The sequence below is a fragment of the Pituophis catenifer genome, unplaced genomic scaffold (assembly GCF_029215685.1).
Source record: "Pituophis catenifer annectens isolate HBS135680 unplaced genomic scaffold, rPitCat1.0.hap2 SCAF_3, whole genome shotgun sequence".
Taxonomy (NCBI): domain Eukaryota; kingdom Metazoa; phylum Chordata; class Lepidosauria; order Squamata; family Colubridae; genus Pituophis; species Pituophis catenifer.
This window is the reverse complement of record NW_027256883.1, coordinates 133,275,339-133,293,230: the sequence shown is the minus strand read 5'-3', so window position 1 is coordinate 133,293,230 and position 17,892 is coordinate 133,275,339. Positions and strand designations below refer to the sequence as shown.

Below are 17,892 nucleotides of genomic sequence, written 5' to 3'. Positions count from 1 at the left end.
TAAAACAAACTACAAAAGATGAAAGTATAACAGGAAAATCTATATAATTAAAAAAAATCAGTGACGCTAGAATTACACTGAAACTTCAATTTTCTGGATCTTGATGCAATGAACCTTATTTCTGCTGTGATTTACATTGCTTGTGTAATCATGTCAAATTAAATTTGCATTAATATATATATAATTTGCATAATATTGTAATTATATACATGACTGCATGATAATGTTATCAAAAAACAACACAAATATATGTGATGACCTCTTCTATGTCATGGAAATGTATAAAGATATTTCCAATTTGTCCGTAAAGTATCTTTTACTGTAATTAGAATCTTGGTGAAAACAATATATTTTTGTCGATTTCCTAAGGATCGGAAGAGAGGGTGCCAAACACATATCCTTACACAGAACATCCCATAACCACACCACTTGTGTACAAGATAGCTAAATCTCTGGCAATGTGTAATGGATCAGAGGATCCTCTCCTTTAAGTACCTGGGCAGGTTCATAATAGGTGACCCAATATCCCAGATAATCAGGCTAGAAGCCATTTAGGGTTTTAAAAGCCAACACCAAGTTTTTAAATTGTGCCTGATAAAATTCTTTCAATGCAAGCAGCATTTTATATTTGTACCTTCCACTAATTAATAGCCATTAATGGATGGCTAATCGATGCATGGATACCTGATTGATTGCTGCAATTGAGGCCTGACAGTTAGGAATCGAAAAACAATCCCAAATTGTGAACCTATTTTTCTAGAATGCAATTTCACTACTGAAAATAGTTACCGAACCCAGGATGCAGGATTGTCTAGATTTAATTTCGGTTTGTTCCCATTGTCAACATTAAAATAACATTCACCCAGGGGTGAAATGCTCCCGGATCGGACTGGATTGCCCGGTCCGGTAGCGATCTTGGCCGTTGGTTCGGCGATCTGGTAGCGATGGCTCCGCCCACCCACCCAGGTGTCATTACTTCCTGGTTTTAAACCAGGAAGTAATGTGTTTTTTACCTTCTGCGCATGCGCAGAAGGTTTTGCGCATACGCAAAAGGTCTGTGCGTGCATGTGATACGTGCGCGCTTCTGAACTGGTAAAGAGGTAAGTAGATTTCACTCCTGCTTTCACCTAGTTGTTGAATAGTACCAATGACAAAATAAACCTTAAGGGGAACCACAGGTCAGTAAACAGTAATCCCCAAGAAGCACCTTCATCAGATGTTTCAACAGCAATCACCAACCACCACAAATAGTGTGTCCCACCAATCCAACCCTTCCAGACAGCTCAGAAGGATAACACATTCATGGTCTCATGGACATTATATGATCTTAAAAAAGCTCATTAGTCATGAACAGTATACTGACAGTTAACTGATCACATCAAATAAAATATATGAATGAGCTATCACTTATTAGTCATCTCGCATTAAATTAACATTCCGTATCAAACTGAAACACATTATTTTTCAGCTAGGATACTTGCATACACATTTGGCTAAGTGTTACTAAGCAGAAATTAAGAGATGACTTAGATGTGTGTAAATTTGTTCTATTTTATTTTAATAACTATAGAGAATAAAGGAAATAATTTTTGAATGCAGTTAGGATTACCCCATAATGAGTCACCCTGTGCTTTCAAAGAAAAACAGATGAAACATTTTGTGCTTGACACAACTCAGCAATATCATGTTCCAGCTTTCTACAGCTATCCTAATAAAAGCATACCTGGACATCTGTTTCCAAACCAAGTCAAGAAGTGTAGTATATGCACCCACTAATATGGCATCAAAATAACATGGAATGAGGTAACGAGGGACCCGCTTCAAGTAGATAAACATTGCTTTCAGCCACTTCCCAACCTAATAGTTGAAGGAAACAAACAGTAGTACTACATTTAAAACTGTGATTAATAACAAGTGCTGAAAGTTAGGTTAATCCTAGTTAAATAATTGTACAAAGATTCCCAAATAATGTACTAGCTTTCAAGTTTACAAGAAGAGTTCCTCAGGTAAGTTAATATATAACAAATGAATATCTGTTTACAAAGAGAATTATTTTTGCGAAGTTTAACTTACATCAGAGCAAGTTCCAGCACGAGAAATTAAGCGATTGCTCACATAGTCAATCATCCAGTCTCCAGCTCTCAAATTACCACAGAAAGGATGGCCCAAGTCATTATTTGGTCGTATTTCTGCCATCACTGACATTATTCCTGAGGATCCACAGAAATATGGTTTTATAATATACCGGTAGGTCATGAAAACTATGACATGCATTATTATGTTATTTATTTATATGCCTTCAATCCGGGGTATCCAACCTTGCTAACTTTATGATTTGTGGATTTCAGCTCCCAGAATTTTCCCGCCAGCCAATTCTGGATTTTGAAGTTCATAAGTCATGAAGTTGCCGAAGTTAGACACCCCTGCTTTAAATCATACTGACCCATACTGAGTTTTCAAAAATTAAAAACAAACAGCTTTGAAACATGTATTTCTGAAAACAGTAAAGATCTAAATTTAATTAAAAGAAAAATAAATTAGGATGTTTATATAGATTTAAAAAACACCCCTTTTAAAAATGTATTATGCTACCTTTAGCCAGCCTACAAACCTATATAAAAATCTTAATTTCTTCTAAAGTGTAGGTTTGAAAATATTCTGCAAAATTATCCGATATTCAGACATGACAACAAAAAAGGCCATGGTTCTTAGACTTATGTCTGAATTTCACCAGTTTATACTTGTGATTTATGAGAATCTATCAAACAAGGATATAAATCACAGTCTGAAGTTATTTTGAAAACTCACAATTTAAATTTACACAAATTTATAGTTAGTTTGAAAAATTTAAATAATCAGTAATGTATCATTCTCAACGGAACAACTAGGGCAGTGATTTTGCCGTCGCATGCCAAAAGCAGGGGGAGCATGGGGTGTGTGTGTCATGTGCGTGTCTGCCCATACCCATAATTCAATGTGTCCCGCGCATGCGCATGCTCCCTCTGCTTTTGGCACGTGATGGCACAGTGGACCTGGTAGGCCCGTTTTTCACCCTCCCCAGGCTCCAGAGGCTTTCTTGGAGCCTGGGGAGGGCGAAAACAGGCTTCCCCACCCCTCTGGAGGCCCTCTGGAGGCCAGAAAAGGCCCATTTGCCGACTTCCAGTGGGCCTGGAAGGCCCAAAAATCAGATGCGCGCGCTGGAGCTGAGCTAGGGCAACACTCGCGTGCCCACCAATATGGCTCCATGTGCCACCTGTGGCACGCTTTCGCCATCACGGAACTAGGATTTACTACTGGTATGTGTTAGCCCAGTAGCTTTGATTAATGTCCTAGTATTCTTTGGCTTTTCTAACTTCTAGAGATCCTAGAAACTGAGAACTAAAGTAGGAAGTATTCATTCCTAAAATAGGAAGTATTGATCAAACAAGATTGCATGCATTGGATTTTATTGGATGTATTCTACTTATAGCACAATATGTCACATGAGGTCCCCCAAGATACTTTTTTTTGGCCCCTGAACCTGTGGCCTAGGTTTTTGACAGTTTCTCAATGGAAACGTTCAGGAACTATAACACTGGTTTTAAAATAGGCTTGAAGCAGTTTTAAAAATAATATTTTTAAATGTGTAGGCTTAATGCAGTTTTGAAAACAAAACCCCAAATTCTCTCTCTCACACACACACCAGGGGGGGGGGGAATCAGAGAAGCCCCTGGCCCTGCTCACTCAAAAAAAGTGTGGACCTTGGCTAAGAATAAAAGCATACAGAAAGTTAAATTTTGAAATGGAATAATATATATTAATTATCAATTAGTTTGAGACAAAAACATGTAGATTTCCACCTTGAAGGCCTGCATATTTAAGAGGTGTCCAGTTTGGTATGTCGTAACATCCTCCACCATCTTCTTGTTCTTCTGCATCACAACGATACAGTAGTTGATTTAGGTCTGCCAATGTTAATTTTGATGCAATACTGAGAAAAAAACCAGAAATTAGCTGTTACAAGCATATAAAGGTGATATGTATAATGTAAGACCTACAGGTGGTTCTCAGTTTATGATCATAATTGAGCCCAGTTTAAGTTGTCATGGTCATAAGTCAAGGCATCACATCATTGGACCTCAATTTTTTGCAGTGATCATTAAGTGAATATCATAGTTGTTAATCAAATCAATTTTCCCCAATGGGCAGTTTTTGCCAGCAACCGAAAGTAAACACCAAAACTGATAAAAACTTTCAAATTGAGGTCCTGTGACTGTGGACACTGCAACTGGCTGTAAAGATAATGGGTTTACAACAGCTTGCCATGACCAACTCACCGCAGGACAACTCTATGTGGGACAAGAGTTACACTAGTATCAGAAAAATAGTGGAATAGAATAATTAAAGATAGGATTGTACTCAAAGTACAATCATGTGATTCTACCGTTTCCCCAAAAATAAGACCCTGTCTTTATTTTTTTGGACCCTGAAATAAGTGGTTGGCCTTATTTTCGGGGAGGTCTTATTATTTTGGAGTGCGTGGAGCAAGATGGGGCTTCTCTTGCCGTCTTAGCTGATTTCTAGCTCTGCATTTAAATATTTTCAGGGAGGGCTTATTTTCGGGGAAACAGGGTATGTATGTATCTGTGTGTCTGTCCTAACTTCAAAAATGGGTGATAAGCAACTTTTGGAGGGTCTGTCATAACTTTGAAGGGTTATTAAGCAATTGGTCTTAAGTCAAGGACTATCTATATGTTACTACATAATATCTAGGCCATGGGCCATGGTTCAAAACCCGAAGATGTGGTGAGAGGATGCATTCAAGATGAAAGTATACTGCTGAGATCTCCAAGAATTCTCTCACCAAGTTTTATTCTGCTCTTATTAAGGGCTGATTACAGCTTGTCTGTTTGAGATGCATGAAAGTGAATCTTATTTTGTCATTCCAAAATGACAAAATAATTTTGATCTCTTATCCAGCTAAATCACAGATACATATTATAATTCAATCATTCTACAAGGGAGAAAATAATGTGGCAATCATATAATTATATTAAATATATTGCCTCTTGCACTACAACTCCAAAAATATAATCTCTAGCTGTTAGTTGCTCAGGGACAAAATGCAAAAAGGAGCTTTCCTCTTGGACTGAATTTGGATAGATAGATTTCCCAAGGCCTGCTGTGGGGAGAAGGGAAGATTAAACTTTCACTCCCTCCCTGCTGTGATCGTATGTTGGATGAATACATCCTACCAGTGACATTTAATGAAAAATACCCACATCTCTTACGCACAACCGTGATGACACATTCACCATAATATGTAGTTTAGTCTTGGAGACAATAACACTCTTTGAACAAGATTGGCAAGATGTCATTGCTAAGCACACTAATGCCAAAGTCTGAATCATCTGAACGAGATTTTCTTTCAAGAAAGTTTGCACAGAATGTCTTGGTAACCTTTACCTCCTTCTCTAAGGTCTAAAGTATTAATGACCAAAAGTAACATCATATTTATTGCCAAACATGCTATGTCTTACTAATTCGTCACGACTGTTTGAACACAGGACAGGTCTGCAGAGCAAGCAAGGGAGACATTTGTGTAACTTTACCTCTTTTTGTTAATTTTCAACATAGAGACAAACTTACACCGAAAAGGGGGTTTTCAGTATAGCTTCTGAACCATCATCGGGCAGACTTCCAGATTTAAAGTGAGGACTGAACTGGATTAGATGATTACGAAGTACTCCTACAGCATCTTGTGCCTTTGGATCAAGGCTAACTCTACAATATTACCACCAAACAAGAGATGTTAGTCTTCCATTCCAATAAACTCCATACAATTCATCAAAATATTTTCTACAATGGGTAGAAATAATTGCTATTTACCTAAATATGATCACGCTTCCTGGTGTAAGCTTTTCAAATTCTATTTCCTGAACAAATTCATTAGGACCTTTTGTGGCAATTGAAGCTTGTTTTATTATTTTACTTTCCTTGAGCTAACAAGAGAAGAAAAGCAGCTGAAATCAGGTAACTATTAAAACAAGAGAGAGAGAGAGAGAGAGAGAGAGAGAGAGAGAGAGAGAGAGGGAGGGAGAGGGAGAGGGAGAGGGAGGGAGAGAGATACACAGAGAGTCAGAGAGAACTAACCTGTATGTGTTCTCGGAGTTCAACTGTATACTCAGGCAACCCATTGATTGTATGCTCATCCTTTTTATAAGGATCTGCACTTCTCTCAAAAGTCCTAGCTTCAAGAACTACTTCTTCAATTTTGCCTATAAGAACAGTAAGGAAAAAAGCAGCTATTATGCCACAGTGGGTAAAAATGTCATAATTACAATTGGTAGAGGACAGTGAGTAATTTCTAGGCATACAATACATGAGTTCTTTACTTTTCATTAGCCACAATGCAAGATTGTCTGATTTCAGTTTTAAGAAGTTACTTAATACCAACAAGGAGCAATTATAGACTCTATCCAAGATTTGAGAGATGTGGTTATTACTGAACTCCAACTCAAGAACAGAACTAAGGATTGAAGATCATATGAATCCTATTGTATGTTATTTGGCATACATTTATATCTAGCAATAGCAATAGCAATGGCACTTAGATTTATATATCACTTCACAATGCTTTACAACCCTCTCTAAACAGTTTACAAAGTCGGCGTATTGCCCACAATAATCTGGGTCTTCATTTTACCGACCTTGGAAGGATGGAACGCTAAATCAAACCTGAGCCGGTCAGGACTGAACTCCAGGCTGTGGGCAAGTTAGCCTGCATTCTAACCACTGTGCCACCAAAGCTCTAAGTGCAAAACAATATGTGTTTTTCTAATGTCACTTATTGTTGTTCTTATCCTTTACATTCATTCTATGTTCAAAATATGTACAGGTAGTCCTCCACTTACAACAGTTCATTTAGTGACCATTTGAAGTTACAACAGTAACTGTTGTAATAGTGATTTATGAATATTTTTCACACTTACGACATTTGCAGCATCCCCCACGGTCATGTGATTCACATTCAAATGTTTGACAACTGGCTCATATTTAATACGGTTGGAGTGGCCTGGGGTCATGTGATCACCTTTTCAAACCTTCTGACAAGCAAAGTCAATGGGGGAGCCAGATTCACTTAATAACCATGTTGCTAATGTCACAACTGCAGTGATTCACTTAACAAATATGGCAAGAAAAGTCATAAAATGGGGCAAAACTCACTTAACAAATTTCTCACTTAGAAATGTAACTTTTGGGCTCAATTTTGATCGTAAGTCGAGGACTACCTGTATTCATTTCAAATATGCTGGAATAGTATCAACTTACCATTAACAAGCAGAACTATTTAAAATAATTAATCATTTTAAATCAGAGTATAATCAGAGTATAAATCATTTATACTCTAAAATAATTAGAGTATAACTAAGGAACGATTTTATTTTAAGTTATCCAAAAGGTCTACCTTCCCTTAAACTCTCTGACATATTCATATATTACATTATATCATGCTACCATATATACCATGGTTTACATTACTACTAGATCATCTGATTACATGATGCAACCTGTCATGTGATGGGCAATGTAACCATTTTGGCTTATCTATACTTGCTTAATACTGCAATACTGTTAAAATTTTAAATTTTAGATACTAAAATATTTCTCCAAAGGATGTTCATCCAAATATGGTTGATTCATGAGAAATCCAAGTGTCAAAGATATTATATCTCAATAAGTTGCCTCAATGTACTAAAATATATATACTGAATACAGGCAGTCCATAGCTTATGACCATTTGTTTAGCTTCTATTCAAAGTTACAATGGAACTAAAAACTGAAAAAAGTACAGTTGTGCTTACAACTATAGCAGCAGCCCAGTGGTGGGTTGCTACTGGTTCGCACTGGATTGGGCGAACCGGGTAGCGGCGGTGGGAGGCTCCGCCCACCCGCCGGGACGCTTCTGCGCAGAAGCTTCTGTGCATGTGCAGAAGCGTTGCACATGCGTCCACAAGCAAACCATGGGTTTTGAAACCCGCCTTTGCAGCATCCCCACAGTCAAGTGATCAAAATTCAGGCACTTGCAACCAACATGTATTTACAATGGTTGCAGGATACCAGGATCCTCTTCTGCCATCTTCCCAGCCAGCTTCTGACAAGATAAATCAATGGGGAAAGCCAGATTCGCTTAACAACTGCATGATTCAATTAACGACTGTGTGATTTGCTTAACAACCATGGCCAAAAAGGTAACATTGAGTATGATTCACTTAATAACTGCTTTGTTTAGCAATGGAAATTCTGGGTCCAATTGTGGTCGTAAGTAAAGGACTAACTGTAGTAAACTACCACATGTTCCTGAGAGATGGTTCATTTATTCCAAGCACTCTAGGAAGAACGCTCATACCACAGAATAGGGCCAAACATTAATATTGCCCGACAATATTGTGCCAACTGCTAGGCTTGCTGGAAGGACAGGTGTTGTGGCCCGTACGCGGCCTGTGTGGCTGGTGGCTGATTCCGACAGTGAGGAGGCTGGTGCGGTGCTGCGCCAGCAGCTTGTGCAGCTGGCACTCGAGTCGGACAATGAGGAGGCTGGAGAAGATGTGGTGCCAGAGGCGGGGATTCAGCCAGGGCCTTCAGAAGCTTCCATGGGTGGAGCCTCTTCTCGATGCACGGGCGCGCAGAGGTGCCAAAAGGCAGGAGGGCTCCTCAGGAGGAGGTCTCCTTGAGAGTAAGGCTTAGGGCTAACTGGCCACTCCCTTAGCCTATTTAAGGAGGAACGCTGACTGAAGCAATTTGCAGGGAAAAACTTGATTCACTTTCCTTCGTACCTTGATCTTAGTTCTCTGCAAATTGCTTCTGGGCTTTCTGCCAACCATAGTAAAATTAGATTATTTATTCTTTGAATTCTTGTAGGCTGTTAAGAAAGTTAATTAACAGCCTTTGTTTGAAAAAAAAAACCTGATTTAATTTAGTAAACTAAGGTTTGTACAGACTTTGTGTGTGCTGCATTCTTTGGGGTCCGTAGCTGGGGCAGAACAACAGGAGAGAGATAGAAACACCTGCTTGGGGATTGATAAGGTTACCTGGAATACACATTTGGGGAACGTCTTGACTATAGAAGGAAGTCTTAGGGTTTCTAAAAGCTGTTCGAGAAACAGCCACAACAGACTGGTGTGTATTAGGGCAATGTCTGGTCACAGCCACAATATCTTCATCAACTTGGTCTACAAACACCTAAAAATGTATTTTGAGAAAAAAAATAAGATCATGGGTATATTTTAAATTAATATACTACTCATATTGCAATTCTCATTTAGGGCATCTTAGGGCAGGTGTCACAATTTTTAGAATCTATGAACAAGAGGACATTGAAAGAGAGAAAGTTAGTGAGATACCCAATCAGAAGAAATATTCATACATTTGGTTAATCAGTAACATCATTTTGGATTTTAACTTTAAACAAACATTTAGAATCTCATTCCTTTAATCAAGATCATAAGAATTCTCTTTCATATAACTTGTTCCTAGTCATAGAAAAGCCAGTTACAGGCTTTCACATAAATAAAATAATTAATTCAAGGCGAATAATCTATTTCTTGATTTTCTTTCCTTGTAGCTGGAAAAAAAATTGGCAAAGCAAAAAAACCAAATAAATCAGGATTCTGGTTTCCAGTCATGATTGTAATAAGCCAATCAGCAGACAAGTAATTGTGGATTTAAATTATTTTGCTGCTGATAATGAACTATGGTATATTCTTAACATAAATCTGCCCATCTCATTAAGCTGACAACTACTTTGATTCAGTCCACTATATGCAAACAAAGCATCAAGCCACGGTGCCTGGCTCAACCTTTTCCAGTATGACATCTCTCCTAACCATAATACAAGCTGACCCAGTTCTTGCCTGATTAAAACCTTTAGCTCCCAGCTCTTGGTGTAATCTGTTCATAGCTAGCCTTCCTGCTATAATTCCAGTCTTGAAATTAACTTCACCAGGTTTTAACTGTGTTGCTGCTGGATTCCACTTTGCATAAAATCTTTCTTCAGAGACCACGGATATCTGCCAATAAATGGAAAAATAGCAATTCATCATTTTTTCCATGCTCAAACAACTTCTACAGAATATATTGTACACATGTTTCAATACTTAGAACTTTTCTATATTGCTTCTTATAATTTAAAAGACAATTACAATTTTTTTTAAAAAAAAGTTCAGTTGAAAGTCAGGAGCTTTAACATATGTGAAAAATATTTCTAAGCACCTGGATCAATAAAATTTACTTTTGCTTGACACTGACAACTTGAATGCTAATTATTTCACTCTGAAGAATGGCCATCTGCCCATGACTTTAGATTGATCGAATTGTGAAGTGCTGACACATAAGAATAAACACTCTGTGGAGTCCTTGGTGGTCTCTGAGCTTGGTTGTTTTCTTGGAGAATGTAGTCCAATGTCTAATGTTGTTTTCATTAGAGCCGTGGTGGCGCAGTGGTTAGAATACAGTACTGCAGGCTAATTCTACCGACTGCCAGCGGTTCAATCCTCACCGGCTCAAGATTGACTCAGCCTTCCATCTTCCTAAGGTCGGTGAAATGAGGACCCAGATTATTGGGGGCAATATGCTGACTCTGTAAACTGCTTACAGAGGGCTGTAAAGCACTGTGAAGCAGTATATATGCCTAAGTGCTATTGCTATTACCAAACCAGGTAACATTATCAAATGTTTTATTTTTCATGTACCTATAACTTAGGCTCAGGCCAACATTCTGACTTGTCTATGAATAGGTCATGAGTGAAGCTTGTAGGATTGGTGAAACAATCTGAGTGAACAAGACCAATCAAAATAATGATCCCTACCTGGTGTACTACAATTTGAGAAATGTCAGAAGTAATTCTATGCATATCACACTACAATAATATAAATAGGATATTATTGGAACCTGCATCAACACCGCTTGATCATCCCAACATATACAAGGAGTGCACTGTTTACAAACACACCTGATGTGGCACTAGTTCATCGTACCCTCTAGTGCTTCCTGTAGCACAGCAGGCCATGGAAACGATTGTTGAGCTGGGAAGGGCATCATAAGCAGATCGATGCTAGCAATAAGAAATAGGGATACAATGGTCAAAGCAGTTCTGAATTCCAGCAAATCGCTTTTTCTCTAGGATCTGTGCTCCATCCTGGGACATTTTCTTAAGATCTTCACAACACTTGGGAGCAGAAGGAATCCCATAACAATAATGTCAACTCATGAGGATCATGAATAACAGGATTTAATCCAATGCATTTAAGAAGTATGTATAATATATAAAAGAAGTGAGGTGAGGTAATTTATGTTCATGACTACATGCCATCCAGCACAGCATGGAAAATAACCCAACTTGATGTCCTAAAGTTCCCTCAATCCTTTGTCTTGGGTAGTATGCTTGCAAGATGATGGGAGCTGATGTCTATATTATTTATGTGTAATTTTAGTAATGCTGATTTATAAATTTGGCACACAGGGAAAGTACCCAGTGGAATGCAGGAGTAAGGTACTGGTAATTGGCTTTCATATATCTCATTCAGATGAGACTTAAGACACACTATTTTCCGCTTCAGTTCACATGATAGATCCTATTTATATGCAAAATAAGGAAGATAAACCCATAAGCCCTGGTTCACAGAAAATTATGTATGCTGGAAATCTAGAATCAACAAGGCAATCTATTCTGGGCTCCAGATCAATTAAGAAATACACAGCTAGACCATTTTCACAGAGGACTGTCCAGCCTCTGTTTGGAAAAGAAAAAAAATCAGCAAAACAGCTGTCTGCATTGTTTATTTGCTATAAGAAGGAATTCCTTCCTATGGAAAAAGCTCACAGGCTACTTAAAAAAAAAGAATTAGGAATCCGAAAGAAGGCTAAAGTAAAACTTCTTACCTAGATTTCTATATAAAACTTTCATTTGTTAGTCCCGTAATTAGAACAAACTATGTGGACATGTGGTAACTCCAGTACCATACAGTTTATTAAGCAGGAAGAGGCAAGAGCCCAGGAAAAGAGCACAATACACCACTAGAGAGAGGGATGCCATGGGCAAGTGATGGGAGTGTGTGCAGGCTATTGGGTACATGCTACAAAACATGACTGTCTGGGCACTCAGGGTAGACATGCATTATAGAATGTGGACAAATGCTACGGACATGAGATCCCTTGGAATCTCATACTCTATAGTGAGGATCTTTGGGAAAAAAAGTGGTGCACATGAAAGTCCCACACTGAATTTGTTTATGGAAAGCTGGCAGGGAAGGTCACAAATGGAGAACATGTGATTGCATCTAAGCCTTCCATTACCCTGCACAATATTTAACCTTTAAGTGTGAGCTGTTGTCAAGAACCCAGATTGTAACCACATGATCATCAGGATGCTCTGAAGGCCAGAACTTTGAGGGCCAGTCATGGGTACCACTTGTTTAGCGCTATTCTAACTTCGAAAGATTGCTGAACGAGTCTTGATAACTTCAGGACTATTTGTATTTGTGTGTTTTGAGTTTAATTTGCATTTACATTAAATCATAATTTTTACTATCAGTATAAAATTAAAAATCCATTCATATTAAAATAGGATTATGTATTTATTATGAAGGAGTCAAAACATGGATTATACTACTCAATGCATAATATTTATGAAATCTTTAAAGTTACACTTTGAACAACTAGAGAGCTTTACAGTGCCAATGCTTACCTGAATCGGACATTCATTATCATGTGTTATGTCCATGAAGAGTGCATGTGCGATAGCAGGTGTTAAAGGCCTCAAACGTGGTTGGACGAAAGATCCAACAGGTTCTCCACCAAAGCGGTAGACTAACCTGCCCTCCTCATGGCTATTGTAGGCACTCATTGCTTCTGCATAACAACAAAACCAACCCCCTTTAAATGAGCATTGATTGTTAGATTCATTCATCGGAACATGAAATTTTCAGAACTTATTAAATCATGTTAATAGTCACTCAGGCCATAAATCCCAATTTGTAAACACAGCCAACAGAAACATGTATTCCACAGGTCATATGGAAATTCTGCTTTCCTTGAGTCCCAAAACATGCACAATCCAACACCTATTCAAGTCAGTATATGATATGTTTATGATTTTCTTGACTAAAGGATTTAAAGAACAATAACGTATCTTTTCGATGGAATTTTCACTTTGAGCATAACTGGTAATGATGCAAGACTCCATGCACACTATCTTGAAGTTAAAATCTATGGGTATTGGAATGATAAAAGAGACATTTGAGTAAGCCTAAAGCCTAACATGATTGTATTTATCAGACACAACTATCATGTAGTTTAATATATCTCAAAAGCAACATAGACAGTCTCTTCGTCATCTTAATCAAATGATTGATAATGTGCCACATCCCTCCCATTTCCTATCCTATCAAGCATTTAGGAATGTCAACACTAAGTTTAAATGTGGTTAATTCCATATCCCTTGAGTTATTTTAAAAAAATAATACCGGTAAAGGCAGGATAAAAATCAGATGAATGAATGAATGAATGAATGAATGAATGAATGAATTGAATACATACAGTACATACATACTTAACCAGGCTTTGCCTTTTTCAAGCCTTTGTTAATAGTGAATGTGGCACAGTTCCAATATATCCTAACTACTATAACATGTTACAAACCATGTTAAAGTAATGCCTTATAATCTGTGAATCAGGGGTGAAATCCAGCAGGTTCTGACAGGTTCTGGAGAACCGGTAGCAGAAATTTTAAGTAGTTCGGAGAACCGGCAAATACCACCTCTGGCTGGCCCCAGAGTGGGGTGGGAATGGAGATTTTGCAGTATCCTTCCCCTGCCATGGCCACCAAGCCATGCCCACCAAGCCACACCACAGCCACCAAGCCACGCCCACAGAACTGGTAGAAAAAAAATTTGGATTTCACCACTGCTGTGAATATAGATCTGACCTGATCAAGTACCTTAATCCTTATCTTTTAGCCATTATTAGGGAGATAAAGCACATCACATCTGCACCAACCAAGATATACAATATATGTTGTTCATGTGAGATGTAATACAACATTTATACAAAGTTATCTCCCTATTCATTATTTTGTTGAGCTATGGAAAGTGGTCATCACTACTTCCATCTTTCAATTTTCATCTCTAATTATGATGAAACAATACTATCACGTTTATAAAAAAGGAATGCAAACAAAAATTTACACGTTCATGTCCTTCACTCACAGCAAATCATGCATAGTAAAAGACTAAATAAAATAGCAATTTAAAGCAAGCCTACCTCTTATTAAAGAACTAATGCCCAATTTATTCACAAAGATATTGTCCAGCTCTTCACTTCCAGTGAACAGTTCAGCCACTATATACAAGTTGGGCCGTAATTTTCTAGCTGTGTCCATCATATACTGCAAGAAGCATAGCCAAAGAAGCCACAGATAGGAAAATGCAGAACAGCAGGAAAAAAAAGAATGCAAAGCTAGGCATGGATTTGGAGATCAGGGAAAAACACCATGCGACAAAACCGAATTAGGAAGCCAAAGGTTTAAAGAACCAAAAAGGTTCAGTTATGAAGATTCAAGAAAATGAGCCCAAGACAAAGAATGAAGAATGAGATGGAAGAGAAAAACCAAAAGGAGAGAGGGAAAGGTGTTTGAAATTGGCCAAGGGTACAAGAATAAATACAAATGAAAAGACAAAATTAGTTCAACGTAGAGATTTTGACTTTATTATAAACACAGCAATCCTGCAACAAACCTTTCAAGCATTTTTTTTTTATGGTACCTCTAATCAGACTGGTAATTCCTAGGCGGTTGACAAAGACATTGTCAATGACCTCGCTGCCAGTGAAGAGTTCAGCTATCACATATAGATTAGGTCTGACCGACCTGGCTGCTGCCAGCATTTCCTATAGATTGTAACACATTTTTTTAAAAGTGCCTTCTTACAGCCTGAGCTTTTCTGACAAATATAGGACTTCCATTCCATTATTCTCTAATTACTATGGTTTCCATAATAATACATAAACATCATAAAAAATAAATTAAAATGGGAAGAATGATAGAGACATCATTCTGTACGTAATTTTTTGATTCAAACGGTGCAGTACAGGTAGTCCTCATTTAACAACACTGATCCAGTGACTTAAAAATTGTGACAGCACTGTACAGAAAAGTGATGTACTGATGACCAATCTTCAAAGTTTCAACTATTCCATTGTCCATCAGTCATGTGATTACAATTGGCAATGTTGCTTGCCAGCTTCCCTCAATGGGAAAGTTGAAAGGAGTGATCACATGAGGTCCTTGCTTAATGACCTGCAGTGATTCACTTATTGTTGGTAGCTGGGCACTTCCAGATCTGTCATTGCTAAGCGATGAAATCATGCAATATTGCTTTTTTGCTTAGTGACAGAAATTCCAATACCATTTAATGTCATTAAATGAGGACTACCTGTATGGTATAATATAGTATTCTAGCTATGTTTAAAGTTAACCAGGCCTTTTAGAATTGTAATTTTCATGCCAAGGTCAAATTCTGCTTAACCTTAATCCTAGTTTGTATTGAAATGAATATTTACATTACATAACTTGCATTTGCACCCTACTTCTTCATAAAAAAAAATCGCAGCAGCAGCATCCCTATTTATTCCTACAATAACTCAATTAACTGAGAATGATAACTCAACATCATCTATTGAGCATCCTCTTCTAAGCCAGGGGTGTCAAACTCACGTTGTCACGGTAGCATCACATGACGTATCAGGACTTTTCTCCCCTTCACTAAACCAGGTGTGGTCGTGGCCAGTGCGTGACACATCTGGCCCATGGGCCGGGAATTTGACAGCCCTGCTCTAAGCCATGATGGCACAGAGGTTAGAATGCAGTATTGCAGGCTAACTCTGCCCACTGCCAGCGGTTCGATCTTTACCGGCTCAAGGTTGACTCAGCCTTCATCCTTCTGAGGTCGGTAAAATGAGGACCCAGTTTGTTGGGTGCAATATGCTGACTCTGTATACTGCTTAGAGAGGGCTGTAAAGCACAATGAAATGGTATATAAGTCTAAGTGCGATTGCTGTTGCTATTCAGTGAAAAGAGCACCTGGGTTTCCATATTCTAATACTCAAAGCAGAGTTCTTCAGATATTTTGAATTTTAATGTATTGCTACACACCATGCCAGCTTTGGCTGAAGGCTAATGAAGTTGGGGACATTAGGCTATCTTCCACTGTTCTAACTTTGCTTCATTAAAAAAAAAAACATTAAATCATAGTTAAAAGAAAATCATGTGAAGAGGATCATATGGGCAAAAAAGAAGCAGTTCCATTTATGGTACAGTTTACACATGAGAAAGTAAAGCTGCTGAAGTCAGATTAGTTCTACTTATTTTACAGTAAAGTGCTTTCAATAGCATTTAATCAGGGTTACTTTTTAAGCTAAGCTTAAATCCAAGATTCTAAGTATATCCAAACAGGTTATTTTCTCCTGGCCTAATATTACACTAGATTCAGATTCTTTTACCCAAAAATGCGAGGATGTTTAGAAGGATACCAACTTAACTGAAGTGGCATTTTACTATTATTGCAGGATCACTATGATGTCTCAGACTAAACAATTGTCTGCAATGCAAATCTAATAACCATAGCTTACCTTGCACGATTACTGTAAAAATGACTAAGACAGATGTCAATAAAATATATTTTATAAATATATTTTTCTAATATCATAAATAACTATGTATAAATGCATTTTTCTATACCTCAGCCACATGAAGAGGAGTGGAGTGGCAATTGTCAAGACGCACTCCATGGAAATATTTGGCAGTAATTTCAGTATATTTTTTCATGTGAGCCCATAGATACGGGCAGTCTTCTGGTTTATTCCCATAGCGCAGCTTGACACTATCACCCCAGCAAATAAGTTCTCTTCTAAGGTAGACATTTGAGCCTATAGAAAAGAAAATCTAATTTAGGGTACAATACAGTAATGGTGGTTTCAACATTCTTACTCATTTTAGATTATTATTTGAATTTATTTTTAGAGTAATTTTATTAAAAATTACAATTACAATAATAAAAAGTAACAGTCCCTTCAAATAATATCTTAGAACTTAATTTTTTCCCCTTGTTCTACTCACAAAATTCTTAAAATTTTTAACAAGCCTCTTTTGTAAATCCAATATAGGAAAAATTATGCAAGTCACTCTCTTGGTTAGCCCTTTTAATTACAGACATCGGTACTGGACAGGCAGAAAAAATTGGAGATAAGTAGTCTTTCAAAATCAATTCAACTGATACATAAATTACAAAAAAATATGAAATTAACTGCAATGCATTGTCATAGAAAAGTCCCTGAAATACCAACCTAAAATCTCATATATATTTTTTTGTAAATTATGCTTGAAAAATTGATGCACACAAAATAACCCTACTCACTTAGGCCTTTTATGCACTCATGGTTTTTTATGCCCCAACATCAAATTGATGCTCCAAGATGAAATATTACTTTATTAAAATTCAACTGCTATCCCAAAGTTACAATTTTCTTACATTTGTTAGAAACTAATTATGATGATTTGGAAAATCATCTTACATTAGACCTGGACATTTTATTTTTATAGGAACATCTTTTTAGTAAGAAAGATAACCTAAAGACAAGATATTGCATGCATTTTACTTTTCATTTTCCTTGCCCACAAATGAAATCCTCATTTTATTAAGAATTCACCATTCAGCTTGGTTAAAGTGATATCATTCCTAAATGTTTCACATGCTATTTTAATCTAAAATCATTTGAACTTTGAGCCATTTTGTTTGTAATTCCGTTTCTTCAATTTTAGGTGGATTTACAGCTGTCCTATAAATCTATTTCAAAATTAA

At 37.4% G+C, this 17,892-nt stretch overlaps 1 protein-coding gene across 2 annotated transcripts in view; it reads right to left on the bottom strand.

Annotated features, from left to right (window-relative positions):
- The window catches only part of AGL (amylo-alpha-1,6-glucosidase and 4-alpha-glucanotransferase), a 55,442-nt gene that overhangs the window by 22,088 nt on the left and 15,462 nt on the right, over nucleotides 1-17,892 (bottom strand). For both annotated transcript variants that reach the window (XM_070941195.1, XM_070941196.1), the window contains exons 12-23: nucleotides 16,773-16,960; nucleotides 14,800-14,923; nucleotides 12,726-12,889; nucleotides 10,992-11,093; nucleotides 9,894-10,049; nucleotides 9,072-9,222; nucleotides 6,133-6,257; nucleotides 5,869-5,981; nucleotides 5,629-5,763; nucleotides 3,840-3,970; nucleotides 2,074-2,210; nucleotides 1,724-1,857 (exon numbers count right to left, since the gene is read on the bottom strand). In XM_070941195.1, coding sequence (XP_070797296.1) covers nucleotides 1,724-1,857; nucleotides 2,074-2,210; nucleotides 3,840-3,970; nucleotides 5,629-5,763; nucleotides 5,869-5,981; nucleotides 6,133-6,257; nucleotides 9,072-9,222; nucleotides 9,894-10,049; nucleotides 10,992-11,093; nucleotides 12,726-12,889; nucleotides 14,800-14,923; nucleotides 16,773-16,960 — 1,660 coding nt within the window. The remainder of the gene's footprint in view (nucleotides 1-1,723; nucleotides 1,858-2,073; nucleotides 2,211-3,839; nucleotides 3,971-5,628; nucleotides 5,764-5,868; nucleotides 5,982-6,132; nucleotides 6,258-9,071; nucleotides 9,223-9,893; nucleotides 10,050-10,991; nucleotides 11,094-12,725; nucleotides 12,890-14,799; nucleotides 14,924-16,772; nucleotides 16,961-17,892) is intronic.